The 24,331-nt window shown below is 38.4% G+C and overlaps 2 protein-coding genes across 3 annotated transcripts; one reads left to right on the top strand and one right to left on the bottom strand.

Moving 5' to 3' along the window:
- Positions 1-1,023: 1,023 nt before the first annotated feature.
- Positions 1,024-18,856, top strand: LOC122658871 (GTPase HflX). 2 transcript variants are annotated; one of them, XM_043854010.1, is made up of 14 exons: positions 1,024-1,429; positions 1,649-1,791; positions 2,029-2,145; positions 3,355-3,469; positions 3,547-3,684; positions 4,338-4,433; positions 4,532-4,645; positions 6,353-6,421; positions 6,610-6,680; positions 6,760-6,853; positions 10,172-10,300; positions 10,411-10,500; positions 12,222-12,356; positions 18,843-18,856. In XM_043854010.1, the coding sequence occupies exons 1-13, from the start codon at positions 1,058-1,060 to the stop codon at positions 12,327-12,329; spliced, it is 1,656 nt and encodes a 551-aa protein (XP_043709945.1). In that variant the 5' UTR covers positions 1,024-1,057; the 3' UTR covers positions 12,330-12,356; positions 18,843-18,856. The 2 variants fall into 2 exon arrangements, with proteins under 2 accessions (XP_043709945.1, XP_043709943.1); XM_043854008.1 differs by lacking the exon at positions 18,843-18,856 and having other exon boundaries at positions 12,222-12,559.
- A 4,604-nt stretch (positions 18,857-23,460) lies between these two features.
- LOC122658941 lies at positions 23,461-24,221 on the bottom strand. Its single transcript, XM_043854107.1, has 2 exons — positions 23,813-24,221; positions 23,461-23,710 (listed from the first exon to the last, which is right to left on the bottom strand). Exons 1-2 carry the CDS (start codon positions 24,209-24,211, stop codon positions 23,591-23,593), a joined length of 519 nt encoding a protein of 172 aa, XP_043710042.1. The 5' UTR covers positions 24,212-24,221; the 3' UTR covers positions 23,461-23,590.
- Positions 24,222-24,331: the final 110 nt, after the last annotated feature.

The following is a 24,331-nucleotide window of genomic DNA, read 5'->3' as shown; positions in this document are numbered from 1 at the left end:
TTAAGCAAAATGGCCACAGTACAGGGGTGTCCAAGTAATTTTCCCCATATTTAAATCAATAATCAATTCACCTATTCACAATCTACTCAATGAATTTTTATTGGCTTCATTTGATTAGGTTTTTGGTTTAGATACCGGTCAATTTGGTATGATCCGATTTTCAACCAAACCCATCTTACCTAGTCCAAAACAATTTGATAAGGATCGGTTTGGTTTGATCCATGCATTTTTTTTTTTTAAAGATTGGCTCAGACTGCCTCAGACTTGATTACCACAAAAAAAAAAAAAAGATTCGCTTACTTGAACCATTAACCTCAGCCTTGGCCAGAGTGAGCCAGACTATGCTCTACCATTAAGATATTTCCACCAGCTTGGTAGTGGGGTCGCGAGTCGTGACCACTGTTAACAAAAAAGCATTTAAAACTCCGTTTTAAACAAGTTCTTATTTTTTACCGTTTTAAACACGTTTTGCCGTATGCTTCCCAAACATACGGTAAAAAATGGCAAACGGCAAGCATTCCCGTTTAAAACACGTTCTTCTTTTTTTGGCATTTTTTAAGACTTTAGACTTAACTGACCATATCTCTCTCTTCCGAACTCTGATCTGCTTGATTCTTTCATCGACGTAAAGATGACTCGAAGGCCTATATTTTTCATGATATCACCTTCAACTCAAAGTCAATGCATGGATATCGAAAATAGAAGCATGTATTTCAAATAAAAATTCCTCAATTTATATGAGAATAGTGGCATTTTTTTTGTTCTATTTTTTTGAAATATAAACATTTAAAACTTGTGCCGTCCGTTTTTTGTTTTTTATCGTTATCTGTTTTTTTTATTGTTTTATTTAACCATTCGTTTATAATTTTTTATTGTTTAAAATCCGTACCGTAAAACTCCGTTTTATTATCGTTTCTGTTTTTGCTAACTATGATCGTGACTTGTGATTGCGGAGTACGTCCAATCAAGTCGCAACTTTCACCTGCGCCATACACTGCGCCCATACACAGTACCACTTAATATCGTTCGAAATTGTAGTTTGCTCACAGTAAATACCATGAGCTTGTGCTTGCGCTCCTTCGGCCTTCCTCCATCAAGGCCAAGGACATCTCTTCAACGGAGCCCGAGATTAACGAAAGCCCAACCTTTTGCTCGGAGGGTCACATGCCGGAGACTCGGAGTTATCAGAGAAGAAGTTGAGACCGTTACTGTTGAGTCTCTCGAAACTACTTCATCGCCACAAACCCAACCAATCACCACTGATTCCGGAGAAGAGATCCAGGAGCTAATCAATAATAATGGTTTGGCTGTCCTCAAAGAGCCGGAAAATACCCAAACTCCACCGGAACCGTCTCCCAGCAGAGACTTTGAGAAGCTAAAAGATGACAAGAGCTATGAGGATAGATTCAAATTGCGTAACGGGCGTGAGGTCGGTTTTCGAATCTATTTGTATCTCCCTCTCTTCATCTGACACCTCATTTGGTATTTCGATGCTGTAGCATCTCATCTGAATTTGGTAGAGAAGACAAATTACAACAGTTACGGACTCTTTTAACTAAAATCAGCTTCGTCTATTATTCGTTTTCTAATCGGTAACACGCTATTGTTCGGCAAAACTAACGGGGCCTGATCATTAAGCCCTTTTCAGGTTTTTGAAGAAAAAACCTATCTCGTTGGGGTTGAGCGGAAAGGTGAGCAGGAGAATTTATTCGGTACCGAGGAATCACTCAAGGAGTTAGCCCAGCTCGCCGACACTGCTGGACTTCTTGTTGTTGGTTCTACATCACAGAAGTGAGTAAGAGGAATCCGCTGGTTACTCTTTAAATTCCATATCAGAGAAAAATTTGACTTGGACATGCCATTTGGTTATGTATTATGCATTTGTGCTTGGTACATAACTGTACATTACTATACTAGTTCATGTAAGGGATGGGATATAGGTGCTACATCATTTGATATTAGTTGTTCTTTTTCTTCTTCTTTCCCCCTCCTTTGGTAGACTGATTGGTTATTATATTTACGGTGCAGACTTGCTACTCCAAATTCAAGAACATACATTGGATCTGGCAAGGTTGTAGAAATCAAGAATACCATTAATGCCTTGGATGTTGAGACTGTAATATTTGATGATGAGCTTTCAGCAGGGTGAGAGTCCGCACACATATATTTATTTTCATGCATAGTTATCATTCTGCCCACAAATACCTAATTGACATATAGATCATCATTGAAAGAATTTTACTAATTCATAAAGACAACATGGAAAAAAGATATTGTCATCTCATCTATATTAAAAAAAAATCCTCTGAAAATGCTGGTCTAAAATTATGTTTTGAAAAATAGTGCGTAAAAGCTCTCTTTCCTCTCCCATGTTATTTCTCCTCTCTCTTCTTCCCACAAGCAGATCGACCTCATCTCTCCTTCCTCCCGTCCGATCGATCTGGATTTGATCATAAGATCCAACCATTGGGCATGCTGGCTTCTGAGATCCGTAATCCGGATTTTCATATTGTATTAAATGGTTTCAGAGCCAAAACTGTCCGCGATACCATGGGTTCTATCCTCTTGTTTGCTATCCGCTAACAACTTTAAGTCATGCAAGAGAACGTGCGAAAGGTTTAGGTGAATCTTGAAGAGATTCAGGGACAATTTGGACACAATTTAAGGAATTGAAGAACCCATTCAAAATGATTATTGATGAATTTCCATTTTGTTGAACTCAGTTTCTCTTTTAAGGTGAGACAACTTTACTTTGCTGGCTTTAATTGTCTGTGCTTCCCTTATTTGCTTCCTTACCTCTTGGTTAATTTAAGCAAATGTATACGGTCTTTAAATTAAATAGAATGCCTTGGGTTCATTGAAGTGTTGTGGATTTCTCCCTGAAGAAAAAGGTGGTATTAGGAAAAAAGTATAGGTTGGGTTTGTTGTGTGAAGTGAAGAAAAAAGAAAGGCAGGGAGGAGGTGATCCTTGAGGCAGAAAATGTCCCCTTGTTGAAGGACTTAATATTAAGTTTAATATCTTTGCAGCATTAATTATATGTTGATGGAGTTTCTCATTCTTTGGCTTAAAAAAGATATATGTATGCTGACAAGTGAAGCTATGGTGACATCTTGCACGCAGTCTGAAACTTCACTGAAATTTCTGTAATTAGCTATATTATTGAATTTGAAGTGAACTTTTGGCTGATTTCTCTGTATTAGGAACTTAGTATTGCAACACAATTTTTGTTTTGATTACTTTTATTGTAAGGCCATGTCTTAAAATAAGGCATGATGTATTTATGACATGTATTATGCTCATTTTAAAGCTTTGTGGTTGATTTTGATCTTATTGGATATATCAACTCATGATAGGCAACTACGTAATTTGGAAAAGGCTTTTGGCGGAGATATTCGAGTCTGCGACCGGACTGCTCTTATTCTGGATATCTTCAACCAACGAGCTGCCACGCATGAAGCCGCTTTACAGGCAAATCCATCATCGTTCTCTTGACAATATTTAAGCATTAAATCATATATGGATATTGAGACATACATTTTCTTTAGGTTGCATTGGCACAAATGGAATACCAACTTCCACGCCTAACAAAAATGTGGACTCACCTTGAGCGTCAAGCAGGAGGACAAGTGAAGGGTATGGGTGAGAAACAGATTGAAGTGGACAAGCGTATCTTACGAACTCAAGTAAGTGGTGCATTTTGAAGTTTAAAGAATCTTACCTATACAATCTGTGTAGCTTGAAACCTCTTTTAATCCTTGTGCGTATGGAAACTTTCAGTATTCACTCTCCAACGTCCAAATCATAGCTAATGAATTAGATTATAGGAAACCAAAAAAAAAGAAAAAGAAAAATTCTTGTATGTAATAGTGATGAATATCATGAAAGTAATGCATATGTTTCTTGAAAAATTTATTCCTTATGATGGATTTGCCTTACATAGTTTTCTGTAATGCTATTTGTTAAAATTACCATGGGCACTTATGTAAATCACGATAGAGGGAGTCCATCTATCGTGGATATATTTTGTTTCCTTTCTTAGTTTCTGCCTTTTTAGTAGTTTCCTTTTCTAGGAGATTGTCCTTCTATTTTCTTTCCTATTCTAATTAGGAAAGCTTTCGTATTCTCCTCTACATCTGAAGATTATAAATAAAGTTCTGTGGGAGAGAAGAGGGTATCGACTGTAGTTCACACAGCAGCCTTCCTTCCTCCTTCTCCATCTCTTCTTTCTCTCGTCTACTGGTCTTATTTTCTGATATATTGTAACAGTATTACATGTCAGTATGAATGTTATGTGAAACCATTTCTGCCTTTATACTGAAATATTCTTTTTGGACAGATTGGTTCTCTGAAAAAAGAGTTGGAGTCTGTTCGAAAACATCGAAAACAGTATAGAAGCCGGCGTTTTTCTGTACCAGTTCCCGTAGTGTCTTTGGTAAGTAATAATATAGGGGTTATTCTTTTAGACACGATCAAATTTGTTTCTTCTAGTTACTAAGCTCTGGACATGAAATGCATTATAAAATGTCTCAGGTGGGGTATACAAATGCGGGAAAGAGTACACTCCTAAATAAATTGACTGGGGCAAATGTTCTTGCTGAGGATCGATTATTTGCAACACTTGATCCAACTACAAGAAGGGTACAGGTCAGTTAACATATTCAGAGAAGCTCTTGAACTTCCAAATTATTTTATCTTTTTAAATCTTATGAAGTGTACAATTTTTAGATATTTAACTTGGAGGAGAATTCTCACTGGAAACAGGTGTATTCTGTGTTGGAGTAATTTGCTGTGATTTCTCGATCTATGCTAACCTATATGTTACCGCATGTAAACTTCTATGGATGAAAAATTTTCCATCCTTCAAAAGTTTTAATTAATTTCGTATGTTGAACATAATTGTTAAGATTATTGTGTTTAGTTGTTAAAGTTGCTTGATGGTAGTTAAGGTCTTTGGTTATTAGTTGTGGTTGCTGTTTATTAGATTGTCTATTGTAGGGAAGGATTTAGTATGGCCACGGTTTAGAATAATCCTAACTACGATCCTATCTTTCAGTTTTGGAGATCCTTTTTAGGGTTTCTTCTTTTTCTAGTTTGCAACAACATATGCTGCCCTGTGTGCAATGAAAACCTAGTTGTTATAACGTGAAAGCTAGGGTTTCTAATGTTGATGCTGTTCAAGTTTGCAGTGGAATGAAGACTGAAATAAAGTAATCAAAGATTTACACGTGTGCGCTAGGATCTCTCCCTCTGGATGCTTGGGATATCTAAACTAGGGTTTTCTTTTTTTCTTTTGTGGTTCAGATTTGTAATGGTAATGTGATCAGATCTTCTTTCTGTCCTATGTATGGTGATAATCTTCTATCTGGCAGACTGCATTGTGGTGATTTGACTCTCATATCTGGTTTTCTGCAGTTTCTTGAGAAACTCTAATTCTCGAGGGTGTTTTTCAAGAAGTTATCTTCCCTTTGTCGGATTGTTGTGATATTTTCCAGAAAATTATCTCTATACTGCTGAAAAGGTGCCCCAAATCTCAGCCGTGTCTGATCATCGTAGCTCCCTGCGATTTGAAGGAGTTTCTTCTCTGCGTGGTGGGTGTGTTCACACCCTGCGGCTTTGGGATATTGTCTTCTTTTCTGGAATTTTATATTCCAGGTGGCTTTATATTTTTTTGCTGGTAGTTGGCTGCCATGACTTTTGTTCTATCGGCTGTTTTTTATCTTTGGATTCTTGGTGACATCCTGTGGTTTGGGTTTTTTTAATATAACATTTCTTGTGTTGCTGGAATTTTATTCCCTGTGTTTCAATGGGTGATTCAAAGCCTCCTGTGGACGCTACTACTTTGATTTGATCCATTGCTGCTATTGGTGCTGTTACAACATCTGTCTTATTTCCTCCTCTTGTGATTGTTAGTAGTGGTCTTTGGTTATTAGTTGTAACTGTTGTTTATTAGTTATTGTCTATTGTAGAGAAGGATTTAGTATGTTCTTTTCTTACTAAGGACTTATGTGTAATTATAAATAAGTCTAGCTGTCTTTGGTTTGTAGTTAATGATTTTATTAGCTATAAATACATATGCTGGCCACGGTTTAGAATAAACTTAACTATGAGCTTCCTTTTTCCTCTCTCTCGATTTCTTTGTTCCTTCTCCTCTCTCTCATTGTTTTCTTCTTCTTTCTCTTTTCTTTGCTTGTGCATGTGCTGATTTCTTACCCTAGATACCGTCACAATAATGAATTAGTGTTGACCCAATTTGAAAATATCCATGCAATTTATTAATGGGATGAAATTTTACATTCGATATTACTCTGTAAACAATAACATGATATGCTTGCTTCTCTATATATGATACAGACGAAGAACGGGAAGGAGTTTCTTCTAACAGATACTGTTGGATTCATCCAAAAGCTACCAACTACACTTGTGAGCTCTTGCACAATTTCAAAACAAATCTCATCACTTTTGTCCTTTTTCTTGCAATATACAATCTCTCTCTCTAATAGATTTTGTAATTTGTTACCTAGTTGTAGTGATGATTCGGTTGATTGTTTCAAACTATACTTAGTAGTATGAAGTCATGAATATCTTTCAAGTTTCTCTTGTTTTCACAGGTGGCTGCTTTCAGAGCAACCCTAGAGGAAATATCAGAGTCTTCACTTTTGGTCCATGTCGTGGATATCAGGTAAAATTTAATAACTTTGTGGATAGGATTGACTAAGGATGATCATTATCATTCTCTTATTATTTATCATCATGTTCAGCCACCCACTAGCACAGCAACAGATAGATGCTGTTGAAAAAGTTTTGTCAGAACTGGATGTGGCATCAATTCCAAAGTTGATGGTCTGGAACAAGGTACAAATATATGTTTTTCTTGGCCATCTAGTACTGGAACTGGTTTAGTGGGGGTATAAGTTGTTTCTGCTTTATTTCAGGGTTCTGTAATGGATGCATGATTATAGCAACTGATGTAATGGGGAATTCCCTAGCTGCCTACCTACTTGTGCTTGTAGCTCAATCAAAGGTCAAGAGTGTGGTCTAGTGGAAAAACAGAAGTTGTCCATATCAAGTGATATGTGAATGGCTTAGTAGTGCTTTGCCACTACCAGAGCTGGTGGAAATAGTTTAATGGAAGAGCATAGCCTTGCCAAGGCTGAGGTTGGGGGTTTAAGACCTTCCTCCCACTCCTGGCTTCGTTGTTTAGTGGTAACAAGTGGAGGTTAAAAGACCCCCACTAGCAGCACGTCATGTTATCAAAACATCCTTGAAGCCCAAAAGTAAGAGAGCTCTGTAAATGAAACTAATGAGCTGATCATTGTTAGAGTGCCGCCACTCCCCCATAAAATGTCACTCTTTTCTCTGACGTGGTCAATGAGTCAACTCTGAGGAAATCTGTGTCTCTTGATTGAGATGTGCTTGCTTTCATAGGGATTCTGTCAAGTACTTGCAACAGCGGCTTGGTTTTCTTCCCATCTCCCATATCATGCAGGATATGGCAGCTTACATAGAAGCCCTATTACAACCGCTTATCCCAAAAGCTCAAGCTGTTAAGGGCTACAACAATGTATATCAATACAACACCCCCCTCTCCCCCACATGTGCAGGCCCACACACTCACACGGCTCTACACGTGACACCATCATGTGGCACCAAGGGGCACAACAACACATCACACAAATCCCTCACACTTATTAGGGATCAATAACTTGAGCTCTTGGCTCTGTTACCACGTTGTAACCACTTGTCCCAAAAACTCGAGCTGTCAAGTAAAGGTTACAATAATGTATATCAACACACAACAAGAAGCCCAAAAAGGTTTCATGTATTCCAGATTGGGCTTTCCTTAGGTGTCCAGTTTCAATTCAATTATGCCCTAGCAGACACCAGACAAAAGACCTCTTTTAGGGGATTTCTTTAAAAAAATTAGAGCTTTAACAGTTGTCACCTAGGGTGAATTTTATATGTGGTGGGGACTTCGGCTGAATTTGTCCAATCTAGAGGATTGTTTGTCAGATGGATGGTTTGTGATGCAGAACTGAAGACCTTACTAGCATAGGATGTTCAACAAATATCAGGCTTAGCATGGCCTAGCCTATTTTAAAGACTTGGGTCCACTTTTTTTTTAATTGATCAAGTGTTGATTTTCTATTTTAAAGTGTTTTAGTTTGTCCAGGTTGAACGGGTGGTTCAATTGGTTCAGTTTAAGTGGATATTTTCTTTTAGGGGACATGTTTCCTGTGGGAGAGCGTGGCCCATGCGTGTGTGTGGGTGGGGGGGGGAATGGGAGTGCGAGCGGAAGAATCATGGGGGGCGGGGTGGTCATTTTGCCCCCCTCTGTGTCTGGGCGTAGCGCGCACGGTCTCCCATAGAGTTCTTTTTTACCATTCTTTTATTTTTTAAGTTTGGGTCAACATTCTTTTAAAGGCTATTTAGAATCTAAAAAGGATTGGCTAAGTTGTAAGGGAGTCGACTAGGGGGTTTCCTAACTTGACTCCAACTCTACTTACAGTTTTTATAAATTAAAGAATTGGGGCTCATTAGCCCATGATTTTGATGATTGGAAAATCTTGTCTCCGCTGCCTATTGTGGTATGCCTTCCTTCTGGTGAATCAAGGTGTGAACCCAATTAATACCTTGCGGTGGGAAGCCCAGCTATTGCTGTTCTTTATTTTCATTCTTCTTAAGGTATCTATTCTGTTTTCCGCATTCTGTTTCAATTTTGTTCATGCAATATTAGAATTCCTGTTCTCAGTAGGATTGTTGGAAATCAAGGTTTTACAGACCTGATTTCGATTCTGACTGCAGAAAGCTCTTATTGACAATGTTCTAACTTCTAATCAGTATTCTAGTCTTGGTTTCTGAATCTGCTGCATAAATCCTGAAGTCCTAATCCAAGTAGGTGTTGGGTATTGATATTTGAAGGCTATTCTATATCTGATTAATACTGGTCTGTTATGCCTGAATTCGATATCACAAATTGATTTTCTGTTGGTCATATTAGCTCTGTATACTGATCAGTCATTCGACTCATAGTTTGACTGGTTTTGATCTATCCTAATTCCACTAGGACTAGTCTGCATCAGCAGATCTGACCACTGGATCTGGCTGAGATCTTCAGCGTTGGTTCTACCCATAAAGAGGGCCACTCGACCAGCCCTCTATGCCGATTGATTTGTTGATTGTGTTTTATGAGTTTTCTCTTAATTCTGGAAATTATACTCTGTATCGATCCTGTTTTGGTACTGGTTTTAACTTCTAAATCAGAACCACATTAGTTTGATTGTCACATCGTCAATCCAGGTGGCTTAAAAGCACTGAGGATTTTTAGGTGCAGAGAGATTTATATGTGATCTAAACACTTGACATTCATACCTGCTTGGCATACATGCTGGAATGTCGATCCTCCAGTGTGATGGATTCTGCTAATGGTAAGCTTTTGATGCTTCGTAATCCACCACTCCACCTCAGAGTCCACCAGTTTAGAGTATAATATTGGAGCAGCCCCGAGCCAGGGATAGGATCGAGCAGGGTCAAGGAGGAAGAACACTCAATCACAAGATTGGAACTTGCAAGCTCCTCTGAAACGCTCCAATGGAGGTCAAATTCAATATTATTCAAAATCTGCCTGTCCTTGTTACAGTAGATCCTTTTATAGGATTCCCAAAGCCCAATCTCAATCCTTAAACCTAAGATTAGGTTTTACTAAAATAAGAACATACTAAATAAAAACATAGCATATTAGGTAAAAACTAATTAAGGATAGGGTTAGAAGGCAATCAACTGTAAATCAGCCAACCAATCCTTGATTGCAATCAACCCCAAATCAGCCAATCAAGGATCCTTGATTGCAATCAATTGTAAATCAGCCAATCAATCCTTGATTGCAATTAATGCCAAATCAGCCAAGCAAGGATCCTTGATTGCAGTCAGCATTCAATTAGCCACGTTGGGCTCTTATTCTCTCAGATCTTGTAAGGACCTTTGGGTGGTTGAGCTGGACTTCCACGTCCTCCACTGCTGCTTCTATGCCTGCATCAATATTTTTCATTATTGTTAGGAATGATTATTAAACATGCTTGTACTTAATAATGCCATGCAGCTTCTATTTGGTTTTGTGAGTGCATGATAGTTACACTCCTCCTGACAAGATGAATTAAGTGGTTTCCGTTGTAGGTTGATAAGGTTGGTTATCCTCATCAAGTTAAGATGGAAGCAGAGGAAAGAGAGGATGTTATTTGCATTTCAGCTTTAAATGGTGATGGGTTACATGAATTTTGCAATGCAGTTCATGCAAAACTGAAGGCATGGAGTTAAATTGTCTGAATTTCTTTGGGATGGTAATTCCTGTTTTGACTCCTGATGTTAAGAGATAATTTTCCTATAACTTCCAAAATGTTCTGTCCATGTAACAGGATTCTATGGTATGGGTAGAAGCTCTTGTCCCATTTGAAAAGGGAGAACTCCTCAATACCATACATCAGGTTGGAATGGTGGAAGGAACTGTAAGTATTACTCCTGGACCTCAATCTCTGTTGTGGATTATTTTGCATTTGTATATCACTGATTCCGGGGTTTAACCTTGGTTAGAGTTACATGCTGGTTGCAAACTTAAGGTGGTGGGTTCAATCCATGGTTCTATACTTGATAGAGAAAAAAAAGAGAGAGCGGAAGGGAAAAAGGAGAAGAAAAGTAAAATATCGCTTATCTATTTAGAGCAGGCAAGGTAAACCAATAACCCCGAAACAGTACTTCAGTTGTTTTCGGGTAGATATGCTGCTAGCTGAAGAAGATTAAAACACTACTGTAAATAACTAAATATTTACAAACTCTTTGGATAGATAAATAAAATAAAAACTGGAAAAAAATTTGAATTGATTTCGATAATGTAAAATGAAGACTCAATAAATGGATGCGAATTAGAAAGATGGTTTAATTATGTCTACTTTAATGCAAGTTATGGACTTATGTTGAATGAAATGAAGGAAAGAAAATTTTAAAATATCAGTCCTAACAAGCAACAAGTGATAAATTAAGCATATGGATTACCACTTTAAAGTCGAATGATGGAAAGAAATGGTACTAGTAATGATCTGCTGGTTTAACTCTAAAATCATCTCTATTTCTTAAAACAGCAAATGTTGCCCCCTCCCCCCCCCCCCCAAAAAAAAAAGAAAAAGAAAAAAGAAAAAATAAAGGGTTCTAATCTTTGATGGCATTCATGGCATAGTCCCTTTTGGAACCATTACAACAGGATTGATTGTAGTGTTGAAATTGAGTATCTTACAGATGCATGTACTAGTATTCTTTTTTTTTTTGGTATGTGTGTGTGTGATGGTTGTTTGTACCTTTCTCCCCTTAAATATTGTGATGTAGGATAGCCTGTGGTTTTGGATTTTTAAGGCTGAACTATAAGGACAGGTGGTGGGGGGAAAAGTTTAGAAGTGAATAAGGTTAACTATAAGCAATGAAAGAAATTAATAACTTGTTAGATACAGTCATGGGAGTGTGAACAGAACCTTGATGAAGATGAAGAAAATAGAAGAGAAGGAGAGAGTCTGTTTACCATAAACAGATCAGAGGTTTGCCCATCACACCATAGGATAAGAGACCCATTTCCTTCTCCACAATTCCATGAAACCACTCCATTGATCCTCTAAAACTATAACAATTATGCCCTTTATATAGATGGACTCGTGTGCAAGGGGGAAAAAATTCCTATCCACTTAAGGGCTCCTACCTTAATTTCCATTCTTAGAGAAAAAGAATGGAAACTAGACTTCCTAATACTTATCAAGGACCCCAAGGTTTGGAAAGTAATCTAAACTTGTGCTCCCTCATAATACCTCATATTTTGACCTTGAAATTATGCCCATTACAGTAAAAACCCATTAGAAGGAAAACCTATGCCCAACCAATAGCAGAACAGCCTTCGTTTTTAATTTGTGACTGCATCATATTGTGAATCTGTTTATATCCTTTGATGAATGACTATAATGTATCATTTAAGCGAAGATATTACATTCTGAAGGCCGACTTTGCAGCTAGATGAATGCTCCTCATAATTGTGACTGTTGACATACAGTCCCATGGAATTTAATCAACATTGAAATCTCTGATTTGTCTTTCCTATACTGTATCACCAAAATATGTCTTATCATTGATTGCTATTATATTCAAAATTATGTTGCATTATAACTTCCACTGAAACACTTTGTATTTCTAGGAATATCAAGAGAATGGGACATTGATCCGAGCACATGTGCCCCTTCCACTTGCGAGACAACTCACACCAATGAGGCTACTTTGTAAATCATCACCACAAATTGTCTGAAATGGAAACCTATGTTGTAACTGGTAAGTCCCATGTTAACAATTCATCTGGTAAACCACCTGCTTGTTGATTCCGTTACCCTTTTCTCCTCCCATCTTTTGTATAGGTCTCCCACCTTCATGGCTCATTGTAGATACCCAAAAGACACACTCTTTCTATAGCATCCTTTTGTAGTTTTGAAACAAAAATCATGCTATAAATGGATGAATGCTTTTAATGTGTTTCTTCTGTAATGGTTACGTGCCAATTTCCACAGATTCTCCTGTACTGTTCTAGTATAATGAGATGAGATTTCTGCTGAGAAAGCATACTGTTACTACGTAAAATCCTGCTGCCCATACCCTGGGATACTACCATCATCATGACCCACCATAGGAGCTTGGTTTGATTCCAGTAGACTGGTTCACTACCTCGTCCTGGGCATAAGAGCATGGCCATATAAGTAGTTTAATCCAAAGCATCTGATGAATTAATTCCCTGCAAAACAGTAGCCAAAGATGGGGAAAAGGGGTGGGGGGGGGGGGAGAAGGAAGTGAAACAAGTGTTGCATGTCAAACAAATCACAGCTTCTCAAGGCAGTTTTTATGTACTTCATTATCAATCTAAGTATAAATTATCAGAAGCTATTTAATGGAAAAAAAAAAAGAGGCTGCAAATTTTAATAGATACCCACAAGTCAAATAATGGTGAAGCATGTCAATTCAGGGGTTCGACGACATTAGTTTCTCAATGTGGTTGATCCATTGGTGAAATCCGATGTTGAATCCTATACTCGTCATCCATCACTGCTCTTCTTTTCCCGTTTATATACATTGTGCCTCTGCATGCCATTTGTGTGCTTAACACCGCGTTTGGTTGGGTAAATCTTTGGGATTTAATTTTCCGGATACATGAATCTCATTTAAAAAAATCGTTTGGATGAAAAAAGCAAATGACCTTCCACAGATTTTAAAATTCCCGAGAATCATCAATTTAGTGTAAAAAGTGAAATCTTGAGAGTTCACCTCATGAGGTGAAATCAAAATAGAAATCTAGGGCAGGGTATAAAAGGGCATAAATCTCAAGATTTACAAAATATCGGGAAAAAATTGTGACGGTTCTTGAGACCTGAAAGCTGCGTTCTTCATCTTCTACAAGCAAGACCTGAAGAACTGTGTTCGAAGAACTTCTGCAAGCAAGACCTGAAGAGCTGCATTCGAAGATCTTCTGCAGGTACTTCCTCTCTCTCTCTCTCTCTCTCTATATGTCTGTCTCTCTCTGCTCTCTAGCTCTCTCTGTCCGTCTCTCTATCTCTCTGCTCTCTGTCTCTCTGTCTCTCTCTATTCCTCTAAGATTTGCAAACAAATCTTTTCATTTTTTGCAGGATCTTTGTCCTGTAAGTAGCGTTTCATCCCCATGAAAAATGGAGTTCGCGACCTTCAAACTGAAGCTCAAGAACAGCCCTGCAAATCGAGTTCATGGCCTTCAAATTGAGCTTGCGACCTTCAAATCAAGCTTGTGAATTTCTTTTTGCCCTAAAGCATTAGATTTTGTTCTTGTGTACCCTAAATCTACGGTTTTGTTCTTGCCCTAAATCTCAGGTAAAACCCCCCCTCAAACTCAACTCAGCCAAAGCATCAGATTATATTGCCATTTCCATTTCATTCCCCTATAAATGAGTATGGAGGTGACCTTCTAGGGCAGTATTTTTAAGTTGTTATCTATGATAAATTAGTATTGTCTTGGATCGAGTCAATGCAGGTGAAATTACTTTATTTTAAAGGGAAATAACCAACTCTGTTGTGAGTACTCTGTTTTGTCTTGCTTCTTTAAATGGGAAATTTGTATGAAATCCTTGCTTCAGTGGGGACTGTTTTAACACCCCCCCTCCCTTTGGATTGGCTTTTTAAGCCTTTGTTTTGGCCTGAATGTTTTGAACATGGAAACTAGAGGGGAAAAATATCATCTAACTTCTCCTTGTATCTTTAATTGGATGACTGAAATTTTGACTAAACAAAATGTGATGATTTTCTGCATTCCCAATCTGTAACAACCGCCCAACTTTCGTATACAAACTTGTTGATTGGTACACTTAAATAAATCCAAGCATCTTTAACAAGCTCGAGATCCAAACCATGTTTCATTGGTTTCCAACGGGGAGATCTTCTCTACAAAATTGGAGTTGGTTAACTTGATCTTGGAGTTTTGGTTAACTAACCTTAACAGTTCAAATAATGTTTGCAATAGGCCTGTTTTGACAGCGCGCGTCATCGGTTAAATTTTAGTCTTTGATTCCAGATCATGCCAATAGATCAATCCAAGTTTAAGCATGTTATTCCCCTCCCTTGTTGTTACCTTCGATCCAGGTCTGGAATCCATCAGACTGCTGGATTGAAGGCTGCAATAGTTTGTTTTAGGGTTGATATTACTGTTGTCTTAAGTGTCTATTTTGGGAGTAACTTGTTCATTAAGTTTTTGATCTATCTGTTACTGCTGGCAGTGAGGTCTCACCTTGCTGTTTAACCTTTATGAACAACATATTGATCTTGTTATTTGGGATACCCTAGTGACGAGAGTCGTAACTATTATCCTTGCTGGTAGGTCTGTTTACTATCTATTACTATTACAAAGAGCCTGCCTTACTGTTTACCAGTCCTATTGATCCTATCGTTGGGTTAGATTGTTAGCTTGCTGTTTAGTGACTGTAGTCCCCATTAGGATGACATGGTTGCCATATGTCATAGGGTCCAAAGCCAAATAATCACTTTGGATGTTCTTTTTTGCAATCTAATGCTTCAAACATATGTAAACATGCTTGAATGAGAAATCCCTTTTAATTGTCCATGGTGACACTTTTTGACATTGGTGTACTATTAAATGGTCTTTCTTCATTTTTAATACATATTTCATTTTCTTTTTATGGAATGGTGTAATGAAATGGGTCAAGAGTTTCAAGTTGAGGTGATTTGTACATCAATAAGAGATCTGGTTACTCATTGTCTGGTGGAATGGTGTAATGATCTTCCTTGTGTCTACAGAAAACAATATTGTCCCATGAAGAATAATGTACCCAGGTGCTCAATCCAGAACATAATCAAATGAAACTCTTCACTCTCATCACTGACTTTTAAAGTGAAACTGTGAAAGAGATAAAGTGAGAAAGAGATGAGGTCCTTGGTGGGTTAGGGTTCAAAGAAAGAAGGGAGATTTGGGTTATAGAAGCTAGAAGATAGAGAGGGTAATTTATAATTTATAGAGATATAAGGGAAAAGATGAAAGAGTAGACAGTGAAGAAGAAGGGGGTTAAGATAGCTAGGAAGAGTAAAACTTTAAATTTCTATGTTTCATATTAACATAATAGTGATGATGATGCTGAAATGATTCTGTTTTCCTTTAAATTTAAAGCAGGGGTTGAGGGAAGAATGGCACTTGTCATAATAGTGATGATGATGCTGAAGATAATGTAGTATATTTAAATGCTTGTTCATATACCTAGAAAGATTCTGTTTTCCTTTAAATTTAAATCAAATTGTATTGCTCATGAGAGGTCCATTCTTAAATGCTTGTTCATATATAATTGTATTTTTCCATTCTTAAATGCTTGTTCATATACAATTGTTTTCATCAACAATTTTTATATTCAGTATCCTTTGCATTGTGTTTTGATGAATTTGTAGTTCAATGTGGACAAAGATGGTATTTTGCTTGGTTTGACTTTACCTAATCATTCCATTTAGCTTTATCTACAATTGTTATCTCTTTTTTTTTGGATGAATTTGCAGTTCAATGTGGATAAAGGTGGTATATACCAAGGGGATTTGTTGCCCAGTGGCCATACAGTCTTTCACTTCAAGAACAACGCTATCAGAGAGTAATATCTGATATTTGTGAAACTCTTTTCACAAATCCACTGATTAATCAAAATGTATGGTTTATCTTTGGTGATTTTGTGGCTCTATTCCCCCCTCCCAACAAAATTTCACATATGCTCTGAGTGGTGGCTTCCAGAGATTGTAGATTGGCATTCCTACAGAAATTGACAAACTGATGCTTGACAACTATTGTGTGTGTAAAAATTCCTGAAAGATGTGTGAAAACAAATAGATAGCCAGAAATTCTAAGGGAAAATGCCTTCTTAATGGGTTGTGCAAAGTCTTTCTTGTGAACTTGGCTTTGAGATTTGATAAATGGTCAATCCGAACAGTTCATAATTTTCATCCAGAAGCTCAAATTGCCACATCTCATCTCTGTGACAATGATTTGAATTGTTGAGGAAAGGCTTCCTTGATGAGCTGTGCAATATCTTTTCTGTGTTTATCCCTAATATCTTTCATTTTTCTTAATGGTCCATGACTCCAATCTTCAGTATTGGAGTTCTATTTTGAATATTGGGCCATTTCTATAGTTTTTGAGCTTAGTCACAGTTTTGTGGGATTATAACAAGTTGACTCTAAATTACGGAGGGTGGTCGTGGCTTAGATTAGTTTATTTAGTTTGAGTGTGCTTTTTATATAATTCAGGTTCAAGACCCCACACCCCCACCCCCAACAACAAAAAAATCGAGAAGAAAGTTTTCTGGGTGAAGGAAAAACCTGCAAATCTAGGATCATTATTAATCTCTGCCCAAAAATTTCCCTTCATTGTTGCTGGCACCCATCCAAGGCCAACGATGGCCAACGGGGAAGGCTCTTTCACCATGGCTTGAGAAAAGCTCAATCCATAAATTGAAATCCAATCATCAACACAGAGACAAAGAGAACGAGGCTTCATTATCTAAGACGGATTTCCTCTACATGCTAACATATATGGTCCACTTGTTTCCTTAATATGATTCCCACCACAAATTATACCATGAGATCCATCTTTAAGCAGCTCATGGTATTCAATTGGAGACAGGGTTAGAAATAGGATGAGCATTGTTTTAGTAATTGACATTTAAAACTTGGAATTGACCAAAAAACCTAGTTATGCTTTCCCCTTGCCTATTGCTTGCAAGGATTTTAAACCTAAAATGAAAAATGTGCATTCCTTTAGGGTTTGAAGCGGTTGCAAATGATCAAACGTATGAAATTTTTTACTATACCTAGGGATCAAACGAAAAAGAATTGTGATTCGATTGATGATGAAATAGAATTCTGGGTCGCAAATTGTGACCTAATTGATGATGAAGAAAGAGAATTCTTGGTTCATTTCTCCACCTTACTAACAGGAAAAATAATGGATCAAATCCTATGGAGTTTGGCTCATATTGATGAGGGCCACATCCAACCATGCATGGGTTGATGGGACTATTTCTTGCCATGTGATCGTTTAATTCAAACTCAAAACTCTATAGACAAGTAGTCCCACTTATTCATTTTGAAAATTCCCGGCATATGCCAAAATAGAGCTTTAAAACAGGAAAAGATATTGAAAGCAAAACTCCAAATCTGACAGGAGAAAGATTTAATTTAGGAATGATCATTTTTTGTGGAATTTCATTTTTCAAATGGATATTGTGGCTACATGTGAGATTTTTGTAAATAATGGCATATTTGTAATTTTAGGTTATATTAAGTTGGATGGTAATTAAGTATGATTAATTATTTGGGTACATTAATATGGTAATGACATTATTTTTTAATTATTGATTAAAGTACCTTGTACTTTTAAATTTGAGATTTGGCAACTGACAGATTCAGGGTAACCAAACAGTTTTTCAAATGGATTCAAAATGAGTTCACCTAACAGACTCAGGGTAACCAAACAGTTTTTCAGAAAGATTCACGTCACAGAATCAGGGTAACCAAACAATTTATTTTTTCCGAAATACGAATCCACAAAAAATCCATCTAGAGATCCCTATTCAAAATTAATACATGCTCCCAAAGATTTACACAATCAAACGCGGTGTAAGGGTGTCTTACAGATTGTTACACATGAAATGCTACATAAAGAGAAGCAAATATGTCATCTGTCACAGACTACACAACTAATGAATTTGAATTCATTCAAAAGGGTAATGCAATTGTTGGGAAAAACTCTCGTCTCACCTTCTGGGTGGGTTTTGTGGAGTCAAGGAGAACGCTGCAGTATGGCTAAGGAGAACTCTCGTCCCACCTTCTGGTTTTAGCCACTATTCTCTTGCATGCTTTACAATGCATGGGGATTCTGATTTCCAGCACAATCGCCTGTCATGGCTGACTCTATTAGATATAGACCTTTATAGAACTAACTGCTAGATGAAATAACAGAGATGGAAGATAAAGTGAAAAGCAGAAATCCCCCTCGAAGTGGGATTGGGGAAAGTGTTTCTGTGCACGAATTACCTTGTCTTGGCCATCTCTCTCAGCTGCCATTAAAACTAATACTGCATGTAGGTGTTGTTAATCTCTCTCATCTGCCATCAAAATTAATACTCCATGAAGGTTTTTTTATAACAACTTCAGACAGAGAAGATCCCTCAACCTCAATGGAGGATGGAGTCAGTGGAGATTACATCACAAAGAGAGCAGTTTAGTAGTTTGATGATCTGGGTTAAAAACAGTTTAATAGGAAACTGATTATGAACAAACAACCTAATGCAGGGAGGAAATAACAGATCGTAGGCCAAAGTTACATTCTCCTCCCCCCCAATTAAACCAACATTTCAAATTTTTGTTTCTTAATTGTCATTAGGAACTCATCATTACTTTTGGTTCTTTATCCCCTCAAAAAAAAAAAAAAATTTTTTATAAATCTACAAATCTAGGGTCATTATTACTCTCGTTTATTGGACGAATTTTGAAAATTCCCCTTGCATTTAACCCTCCATCCCATGGCTATAGATACCCATGGTGAAGGAATATATTTTTCGTCGTGGGTAGGTGAAGGAAAACTATTCCCCAAACCTTTTCATTGATCTATATCATTACATTATGGAGAAAGTTGATGCAGTTTACAACCCATAGATAAAATTGTTGTGTGCGCCATATGTTATACTAATTACTATGTGAAAGAGTGATGCGATAATTTTGATCATTGAATAATTAAGAAATAATCTAAATTGGTAATGTGTCAATTTCAGATTTGATTAAATTATTTAACTTCACATCTAATGACATATCCTCTTTGTGTGTATATCCATGCACCCTCTTCTAATCATCTTGCAGTGCGGGTTCCAAAAAGTGCCACGTAGCCAGAGTAGATCGTGCTTTGTGATGTAGTTGGCTCATTTCAAATGGCAGACCCATTAGAAAGTACCGGGTTGAAGTATTACCCGCCCGAGTGAAAATAACTCATGAAAATTCCCACATTATTACAAAACTGTCCACTTACTATTTGAGTAAATAAAAATACACATAGGTTTGAGTTTACAAAACTAGTCAAAACAGTGTTTTCTCTCTCTCTCACCTACAATTTTAGACGTTTTTACCCTACCCCGCCCCTCTCTTCCCTACAACCCCACCCCTGCCCTCGTGACTTGATCTACAGGGACCGCTTCACCTGTGGGTTCCGATTCGACTTCTTCGTTTCCGGTAATAACCAGGTCACCATGGTCGGCCTCATCCAACACATTCCTTTGGGTGAGGTGAGTGGCTTCTGTTTTTTTTACGCAAATACGAATTCGATTCTCCAAACGACGAAAGTGAGAAACGGAAAGGGTACGAGACGGTAGGGAAGCTCAACTGGTCCGACCACCTACCTTGGCTGTCCATATTTGAACCTCAAAATATATTCTTTCGGGTTGCCACGTGATGGTCTTACGTCTATCGGAAACGCATTGCAGAATGGGCATGTCGCCATGGATTCCAATCTCAAGGAGAAGGTAAAGTATCATCCATGAGTCGTTTCTCAAATCCAAAAAGTACTACCATCGGCTCGGCCACGTTTGGAAATGGAGCTACCTGTTGTACGGGCCGTCTCGCATCGAAAAACATGAGCTCCGTGGCCGCCATGGCCAAGTCTTTCTTCTACGACTTGTACGACGTTGTTCTATCCAACCCATGGGGCAGGTTGTGGGGTTTATCTCTAGCAATAGTAGAAAGAAGAAGCAGAGGAGAAAAGAGTCATAAAGAAAAATTAGAAATGGCGGAGCTTCAGAGACACACATTTGCATTCCATTGACGACGGTGCCGTTATTATTCTCTATCTCGACAAGCCTCTTGAAGTTTCTATCAAGCGTGAGCATGCTTATTCGGCCACTATCGCTCGGTTCTCCCCTAATGGCTAGTGGATGGCTTCTGCCGATGTTACTAGGCAAATCATTTGTCCGGGCTTTCATGTGAGACGAAGATTTTTCTCTTCTTTTTCCAAAAAAGTTCCTTGCAATTATGTAAAAACGGAGGTTGGGTGGGAGGGGTTCTAGGCGGTGGGTTGGAAAGGCTAGGGGATAGCAAGTAGGGGTGCATGTCGAACCAGGGAGGGGATAAGATACCAGCCAAGAGACTCGAACTCGAGACCTCTTGGTGAGCATGGGTATGAAGCACACCCCAGCTCATGAACTGAGCTAAGTAGTTGTTGGTTATATATGAAGACAATAAATGTTATAATATAATTTATTATATTGTTATTTTATGTAAAATTAATAAGTTCTTCCCAGCCCATTCCAGTCCATGCATTTGCTTTCCCCTTCCCATGATTAGGGTCAATTAGGTCAGCCCGGCCTGACCCTGAGGGCGGGTCAGGGTTGGATTTTTCTAACCCTGAGTCAGAGTCGGATCGGGTCGAACTTGGGCCGAACTAAGGGGACTTTGGGTTGGGCTAGGGTTCTATAAAGCCCGGCCCAACCCGACCCTGTTGCAATCCTAATAGCAAGTCTGGCCAGGGTTGATCGAGAGATAGATATGGTGATTGGAGAAGATAGAACTTAGGGGTAAAATGGTAAAAAAAAACATACATGATTCAGGGAAAGTTACTGTTTTGGTTAATTTTGTAAACCCAAACCTATTGGTGTGTATTTTTGTTAACTGAAATACTATGCGGACAGTTTTGAGGATAAAGATCCTCTCTAAATGTTTAATCGGGCAATTCACGGCAATATCACCTTCCCTGCGTGACACCTGGCATGAAGAGATCCTGTGGTGGAGATTATTTTGCCCCATTTCCTCCTCTTTCTCGGTTCATCTCCTTCCCTCTTTCCCACCATTGGAGAGGTTCAAGGTCTGAAACCAGATCCCAAAACGTACTCGAAAATGCTTCAACCTCTTCATTCAGAAACTAAAAGCCTTGAGACCCTAACCTAATAACCTGCAATTTTTAACTCCCCTTCCTCCATTACTGCCGTGACGATCCGTGACGAACCCGCACGTTGGAGCTAGAGATCTCTGTGTGCGTATCTGAAGTCTGAACTGTGAAGATTGAAGAGCATTTTGGATTTCGGAAATGAGTGGCTAAGAAGACCGAAGCTAAGAAGGGTTTGGTCATCTACTTCTTTTCCTGGATTAGAGAGCAGATAGAGAGGGATTGATTGAGAAACGAATATGAGTTGGGGGACTGCAGCAGGGCCGGAAGGTAAAGAATTATTTTTTATCAAGCACATATTGGTGTTGACAATTTATCAGTTCTTCAAGTTGTTTATTATTTTATTAATGGCAAATTGCAGTCCATATTCGTACCACGATCCCTTTAGATACCCTCATCCACCTCCAAATTCAGATTCATACCCACCTTCTACATTGCCTTCTCCTCCTCATCCCTATCCGGCACCATCCTTCATCTTATTCCTTTTCATACCAACAACCTCTACAGCAGCCATCGCCGGTGTATCACAGTCACTCTGGACCCTTTGACTACCATTATCCCATCCCTGTCACCCTACGCCGTTTCCCAATCCAAACTCATCTCCCAAGGCGCTCTTGGTGACACGGTTACTGTCTCCCGAGAGAAGACCTAGATCACCGTTATCTCCGACAAAAATTTCTCTAAGCGGCATTTCTCTAAGAATAGCCTGCCATTCTTCAGCAAGGGGCAGCCATGGCCACTACCTCGCCTCTAAAGCCCCCTCCTGCTCCGATAAAAGCACGCAGGAAATCTAGAATCTCCCACTTTCTGAGTTTTTTTGTTCTAATTTCCCCTATTTTGGGTTTGGGTGTTATTCGTGTTAGCATAACCCGGTTGCCAAATCGGATTGTGGTTCATGAAATGGGGCAAACTAATCTCCACCATAGGATCTCTTTATGCCACATGTCACGGAGGGAAGGTGATATTGCCTGGAATTGCCTGATTAAAGAATTGGAGAGTATCTTTACCCCAGTTTAGTAATAAGAAATTCAATATTGTCTAATCTCGTAATTTTTCCCATTTTTTTTTATCCTCCCTTCACCGTGCCAAAATCCGATTTTAAAGAGGGAGATGGAACCTATAAGAGAAGGGGAGAGGGGGAGAGAGTGATCTCTCACGATCTGGAAAAGAACCATATTGAGAAAATCTCTCTAAGGATGGCAGAGAAGATCTTCATGATTTTGGAGACGGGAGATTTGTTTTGGATAAGGAAACTGAGACTTGGGATCTCAACACTAAACCAAGATCTCAGCAAAATCTTTATGGCTTTCAAGATTTTTGAAGGGGCAATGAACCTGAGCAGAAAAATCCAGATTATAGAGGAACCAAGATATGCCAAGAAAGTAAAAGAGGAAGAAGGTAGGAGACTTTTGAATACTCTTCCCTGCAACTGTATCAGTTCTCAAAACGATTTGTAAAGGTAATTTTTCTCCTTCTCCTGAGTCGAGTTCCACCTCCAAAACCCTCTTTTTGTGATTCTCCTTTTTCAGGTATTTATTTACTGATTATTCTAGGCTTAGCTTGGTTTATTCAAACTCAAGCAATACCTGATCATGCATATTTCATTCACTCAATCACTCCTCTTTTTTTTTTTCTACAATAATGCTGAAGTAAATTATTCCAACCAAAAGGCCTTAGCAGAGCACTCAAAATATCATCTTCTAGAGAAATGACAATCCATTCATTCCAATGGATATATATACATACCCTAGTTGTGTGAAAAAACACTAGTTTCCCATTTCTCATATATTTCTGAGGATGCACTGGCAGAATGGCCATGTCCACCCAATGACCTGGATTTGGAATGAGATTTTGGAAACTCAAATTTCTTTCTCAAGAAAAATAGGGGGGTATGTTAGGCTTTGGAATGGACAAGTCGTCTAAATTAAAATTTAGAATCCAACCCCCAATAAGTCGCAAACCTTCCAAGTTCAAAAACCTCAAATACTGTGACCCAAATTATGAGATCAACCAACATAATGAATTCAGGACTATAAGCATCGAGGATTCACTGCATTAGGTTGTTTCATCCCTGTCAATAATTACTTCCCTTGAAGCTGAATTACAGCGTCAAAGCTGAACGCTTCACCAGGTTCAAATGTAGATTCAAGCTCTTCGAAGCTCTGATTAACTCTCAAATCACTTGTGACTTTCAAACCTTTCTTTTCTACTCAATCAGCAACAGTTGAATTGATTATTTTCTTGATTACTTCCATGTATACTTTTGAATGTCCGAGTATGTGAAGGAGGACATCATTGGGAATATTGGGAGTTTTTCCTCCTTTTACTCTTTGGAAGCCAGGAATAGGCTGTGCTGCAGAAACCATCTCGGAGAAAACATCATCAAATATAGCTTGTGTTTTGGCTCCATATACATCTACTTTTATCTTTAGCTCTGTAGCCTTAGAGGTAGTGGTGGTTGTAACAGAGAAGTCTTCAAAAGGAGCAGCGGAAACATTTTCTGCTGATACAGCAGAAGCAGAGGCAAAAAATCTGCAACTTGTCCTTGAAAAATATTTTGGGACAATATTAGTCATTCCAAGAGAGCAAGAGGCTTGTCGGGGAAAACACCTTGAAATGCCAATGTCCATTATTTTCTTTTGACATGTTGTCTTAGGGCTTATTAGGGAACTGAAGGAAAGGGTCTGAACAGCTAACTCCATTTGTTCACAGGGACAGATCACACCTCTTTTCCTAAACTCCTGATGCCTCTGTTCTATCAAGTTCTCTCTCTCTCTCTCTCTCTCTCCCCCCACCCCCCAACAATTAATTAATACATTTTC

Source organism: Telopea speciosissima, chromosome 4 (assembly GCF_018873765.1).
Source record: "Telopea speciosissima isolate NSW1024214 ecotype Mountain lineage chromosome 4, Tspe_v1, whole genome shotgun sequence".
Taxonomy (NCBI): domain Eukaryota; kingdom Viridiplantae; phylum Streptophyta; class Magnoliopsida; order Proteales; family Proteaceae; genus Telopea; species Telopea speciosissima.
Note: the sequence above shows the minus strand (reverse complement) of the source record. Positions and strands in the feature narration are given on the sequence as shown.